This window comes from Poecilia reticulata, linkage group LG10 (assembly GCF_000633615.1).
Source record: "Poecilia reticulata strain Guanapo linkage group LG10, Guppy_female_1.0+MT, whole genome shotgun sequence".
NCBI lineage: Eukaryota > Metazoa > Chordata > Actinopteri > Cyprinodontiformes > Poeciliidae > Poecilia > Poecilia reticulata.
Genome location: NC_024340.1, coordinates 19,557,596 through 19,562,666, shown reverse-complemented (window position 1 = coordinate 19,562,666; position 5,071 = coordinate 19,557,596). Strand labels below are relative to the sequence as shown.

At 33.7% G+C, this 5,071-nt stretch overlaps 1 protein-coding gene across 1 annotated transcript; it reads right to left on the bottom strand.

The window, feature by feature from the left end:
* Window positions 1-1,086: 1,086 nt before the first annotated feature.
* On the bottom strand, window positions 1,087-3,960 carry LOC103471759 (uncharacterized). Its single transcript, XM_008420938.2, has 6 exons — window positions 3,918-3,960; window positions 3,439-3,768; window positions 1,911-2,261; window positions 1,676-1,795; window positions 1,360-1,421; window positions 1,087-1,270 (listed from the first exon to the last, which is right to left on the bottom strand). The coding sequence occupies exons 1-6, from the start codon at window positions 3,958-3,960 to the stop codon at window positions 1,148-1,150; spliced, it is 1,029 nt and encodes a 342-aa protein (XP_008419160.1). The 3' UTR covers window positions 1,087-1,147.
* Between the last annotated feature and the right edge of the window lie 1,111 nt (window positions 3,961-5,071).

The window sequence follows — 5,071 nt, the reverse complement described above, 5'->3', positions numbered from 1 at the left end:
TTTTCCTCTTGCTCTCAATCAACTTTGGCAAAAAGAAAATCTACGCATCTACCAATGTGCCATGATCAGTTAATCCAAGGGAAGTAGATAAAGAAATGTTTAAATCAATTAGCCTGTGTTTCAGTAAATTTGAAAATGGTTAGTGATTGCAGCATGTTTCTTAAGTTGCAGTAGATGAGCGATGAAACATTACAAATAAAAAGCACATGGCCTAGCTCTCAGCCGATTGGCTGCAGAACCACTCTGTGAATATCCTGGAGTGACCAATCCAAAGTCCAGACTTGAATCTGATTGAACAGATCTCTGGAGAGGTTACAAAATGTCTGCACAGACCAACCCCATCCAACCTGATGGAGCTTGAGACGTGCTGCAAGAAGAATGAGCAAAACTGCATAAATATAGGTGTGCTGACTAAGCTTGTGGTTTCACATTTAAAAACACTTGAGGCTGTAAATGCTGCCAAAGGTGGATCACCCTCCCAAGCATAAAGCAAAGGCTGGGAATTCCTACATGAATGTGATTTCTCAATTATCTATTTTTAATAAATTTACAAATCGCTCAAAAACTATTTTCCACATTTTCATAATGGGGAATTTGTGAGTAAAATTTTAAGGAAAGAGATTAATTTAAAATAATTTGTAGTAAAGTTGTAATATGACAAAATGTTGAAAAAGTGAAGAGCCTTGAATGCTTTCTGGATGCATTGTATTTACTACTACTTATTGCATTACTATAAGGTTCCAGAATGTCAACAAGCAGAGCTGTTTCAGTGTGGAAAAAATGTAATGTATTTAGTTTAATTCTTATTATAAGCATAAGGTATGTTTTATCTATAGTTAAATTAGGCAGAAAAGCTGAATTTTAGTTTGTTTAAAAATCACCATGTATCTAACATTTATACTCCTTTTTTGAACAACAAAGGATGTTAGTATTTATTATTTTTATTAAAAAATTATGCATCTGTAACTAAATATCCAGCTGAAATCACTTTCAAAGATTAAAAAAATACAAGCAAGAAGGTAGAAACTTTTAATTCTGTGAAAATACTGCAAATGGCAAACATATGCATTAACTGTATTCTTTAGAGTATAAAACAACAAGAAGAAAATATTTTAATTGTATTCACTCCCTCTGTGAGATTTATTTCTTAGTGTTTCACTTGTGAATACACACTCTCTTCAGTCTCCATCTCTCTCTTTGGCTTTCCTTTTGTCCTTTTAGCTCCAGAGAAACGTAACGCAGCATAGTTTAGCTCATGTTCCTCTTCAATCTGTCAAGCAAATGAAGGATTTATCAAAAACGTTATGACTATACCTCATTACACATCAACAATTCAATGGATTTTTTATTTTTACTTACAGTAAAATCTTTTGACTGCCCCCGGCTGGTTTGTTTTGCTCGAGAACAGGACGTTTCTTTCCCTGAGTATCCGCAGAAGAAAAATATGGTCATGTACTTAATCCAACATTTTGAAGAGCATCCACAGTTTAATTAGATTATTCATAATTTACTAAAAGCATGTTATTTCATACTGTGATAACAGAATGCCTAACTAAAAGCATGATATCCAGATTATGTCACTTTAATTTGTAGTATTCTCCAATCTTTCTTGAAGAAATGTCTTTTTTTAATTTTTTCTTTATATTTTTTATGAAATGTGTCATTTAGCACTTACCTTTAACAAGATTACATGATGATCTTTGGATCTGGCAGCAGAAAAGTATATTTATAATCACAGAAATGACCAAGCAGGTAATTGTTATCACCAGGGTGATAAAGTCATCTTGAGATGTAGCTATAAATGAAAGACACACAATAAAAGTTATAGCTTTTGAGGAAAAATTAAAAACATTATCTAATTTCATCACTTGTTTACAGTAATGTTATTCAATGAAAACAAAAAATCGTACCAACATCCAGCTTGGTTCCATTCCCAAAATATATCTCTCCACATGTGGCCACAGCACAGTAGAAAGTCGCATCGGATGCGTTGACCGTCTTAGAGAAGTTATACACACATCTCTGCTGATAGTCCAGTTTCTCTTCACATTTGTTTTCTCTGTTTCCATCAGAGTAGATGATGTTTGGAAGAGATTTGTCTCCGGCTCTTATCCAGAACAAATTCAGACCTCCTGAACATTCCTTGCTGTCAGAGCTGGAGAGGACCGAACACTGAAGAGTCACTGGGTCTCCTGGATGAACTGGATGTGATAATGTTGGCGTCTGAACAACTGTGTAATTGGAAGACACCACAGTGTTTCCTAAATAAAAGATAATTTTTTTGTTAGACATTACAATTAAAACATTTTAAACATTTTTCTTGATAAGTCTTAGCAAACTGTTCAGAGTTTTTTATTGATCGAATCCTTTGGGATAGTTTTATTTGCACTATGATTTATACGTTAACATGCAGTTAGTAGGTAACAATATTGAGAACATATAAAAGCACTTTTTTAAATAGGTTGAGTGTTACTTATTGAGTTGAACTCAACTTGCAATTAGATTCCTCTGTTGGATTATCATTAATTCCTTAATCACTTACTGAAGTAGTTGAGACAAGTTACACATAATCTTTAACTTGTTCATTTTGATGTTTGTTCATTTTCATGATGTTTTTATTATGTAAAGTTATTTGAACTTCTTTGCCACTGAAATATGTATTAAACTTGAATTAAAATGTACTAAGCCTAACAAATAATAGACTTGCCTTCACTATGTGAAGATTACTTCCATCGAGAAGAAACATGTTGGTCAAATTAGGTGATTAATTTAATCCTAAATCTGTCAGGATCATAAATACTTCTTAGTTTACAATTTTTAAAAAGTCAAAATCAAAAATACATTTCACAAATACATTTAAAAAAAACGTTGCGATGGCTCATCACATTTGATTATATCTACCCTCTGACATTGGCATTTACTTATGCTAAAACTTGGAAAAAGGTTATGAGCGATCCCATCCATCTAGCTCCCTGTTCGGTTGACCTCTGGGAGATGCTAGAGGTCTATTGAGAACCACAGCTGGATTTTTGAACAGTTTACATACTGCTGCTATGAACCAATGATTAATCCCTGTGCCCACTTTTTCTTTTTACTTTTTGCTTTGTCACTTTAATTTACTTTCTTGTGCATTTGTAAAGTAAACAATTAATAATTTTCAACAGTTCACCCAGCAATATATCTATTCTACATACTGAATAGATATATTGTTTAGATATATTATCAGCTGGTTTGCTGATAAACACCAGCAAACCATGCTGGTTTGCTTGGTTTGCTAAATTTAGAAGTAGCTCAAATGTCATATGTGACAAACCGTGTTTTGGATAATCTTGCACTGGATTATTTATTAAGATGTCTTTTGATGTTTATACAGATCAAAAGAAAAATGTTTATTTGTAAGCATTTGTCTTGTTGAAGTAATTTTAATAATTAAAATACCTTTTATTAGCAAATAGGTCCCTTGCCAAATGTTCTTGTTCCAGTCAACCACAGCGCAGTGATACATGCCTTYGTCTCCTTCAGTCGACTTCATAATCGTCAGATTGCTAATTTTCTCKGWATATGTTGCAGTCAGTCTTGAGCSMAAAAATYCAGATCCATAAGTWGGCGAAGTATTTTCCAACAGCTTCACAATTAATTCCAGTGTATTTCCTGCACTTTGTTTGTACCAGTGAAGTTCRCTACTGCTGGTTTTCTTTTCTTCTGGAAAAAAGCATTTCAAAGTTACAGGGTCTCCAAGTTGAACGATGGTCACCGGAACCAAGTCATCTGTAATATGAAGAATAAAAAACGTGTTAACATGCTATTCAGGTCAACAAATGAGACACAACCTGCAGAAAAATACAAAATATGAGGATACATAAGTTCACATTTTATGCTCACAAACACTCAGAGGTTTTGTTTGTTATCTAACTTACWTCCTTGGTGCAGGAGGATCAGTGTGAGCCATAACAGATTCATCTTTAAACTGTTTTCACTGAAACACAGGTTTTATTCCAGTGACAGAAGGAGGAGTGGTTACGAGACCATCTGATTGGTTATCTCAAAATCCACATTCTAAGACCATTTCCTGAAGCAGAAGTCTTCCTCTTCTAGGGGCCAGGCCTTGTCATTGTAGTAATAATCATTCAATTGTCATGTTGATGGTCAATAAGTGAACAACACTTCAAATTGTGTTGTTTTCAAATGGAATCTGTTTAAGTTAGATTTTGATCTGAAAATCTTTTAATTGATGCACATCAGTAGCAATACCAGGGTATGGCAAAGTGAAAGCCAATTCACTAATTTAGTTATACAGATATATAGTGATGTACTTTAGCTTTTTAAGTATTTCACAAATCCTCTGCAACTCCACCATTTAGATGAAGATATAAATACAGGTATTAATATGAAAACGGACATTCTGAATGCAGCAGGACAACATACCTTGGTAACTTCATCCTGAATTGACATGTTTCAAAAGGCTGTGATCTCTCAGGCTACAGTTTACATCATGTGCATTGACCTATTTAAAGGTGCAGTCACAGAGGGTGATGAGGATTACAACAGGCAAGCTCCACTCAGAAGACATTTTGTTAAGCATAGTGGTATACATTTTCTCCTTTCTTTTATATAACCTTGTTTCTTTTTTTAGCTTCTGCATTCATAAAACTATATTAGGAAAACTATATTTTATCATATCAGTTTTACTGTATTGTTTGTGTGTTTTAAAGTCTTGCCAGAAAGCAGCAAACTGCACAGTAATCTGTATGAACTATCTCCTGTTCTCTGTGATGTGCCGTATCTGACTCCCTGGTATTTCCTGTTTTAAGAAAGCCTCAAATCTTTAAAATATCTTGCTTTGTTGTCAACAATACCATCAGACAAATTATAAAGTAGGATATATTCTTCGAAATTATTAAGATTTGTAAAATGGTGGATCCAACAAAGACCTTATAGTCATTTGCTGGAAAAAATCACAAAGCAGAAATAATGTCAATAAGTTGGTTTTGTGTTGCTAATTAAGTTTGGCAACCAAAGTTTTATCATTTCCACGCTCACACACTCTAATCTTTCCTAAAACAAAATTTAT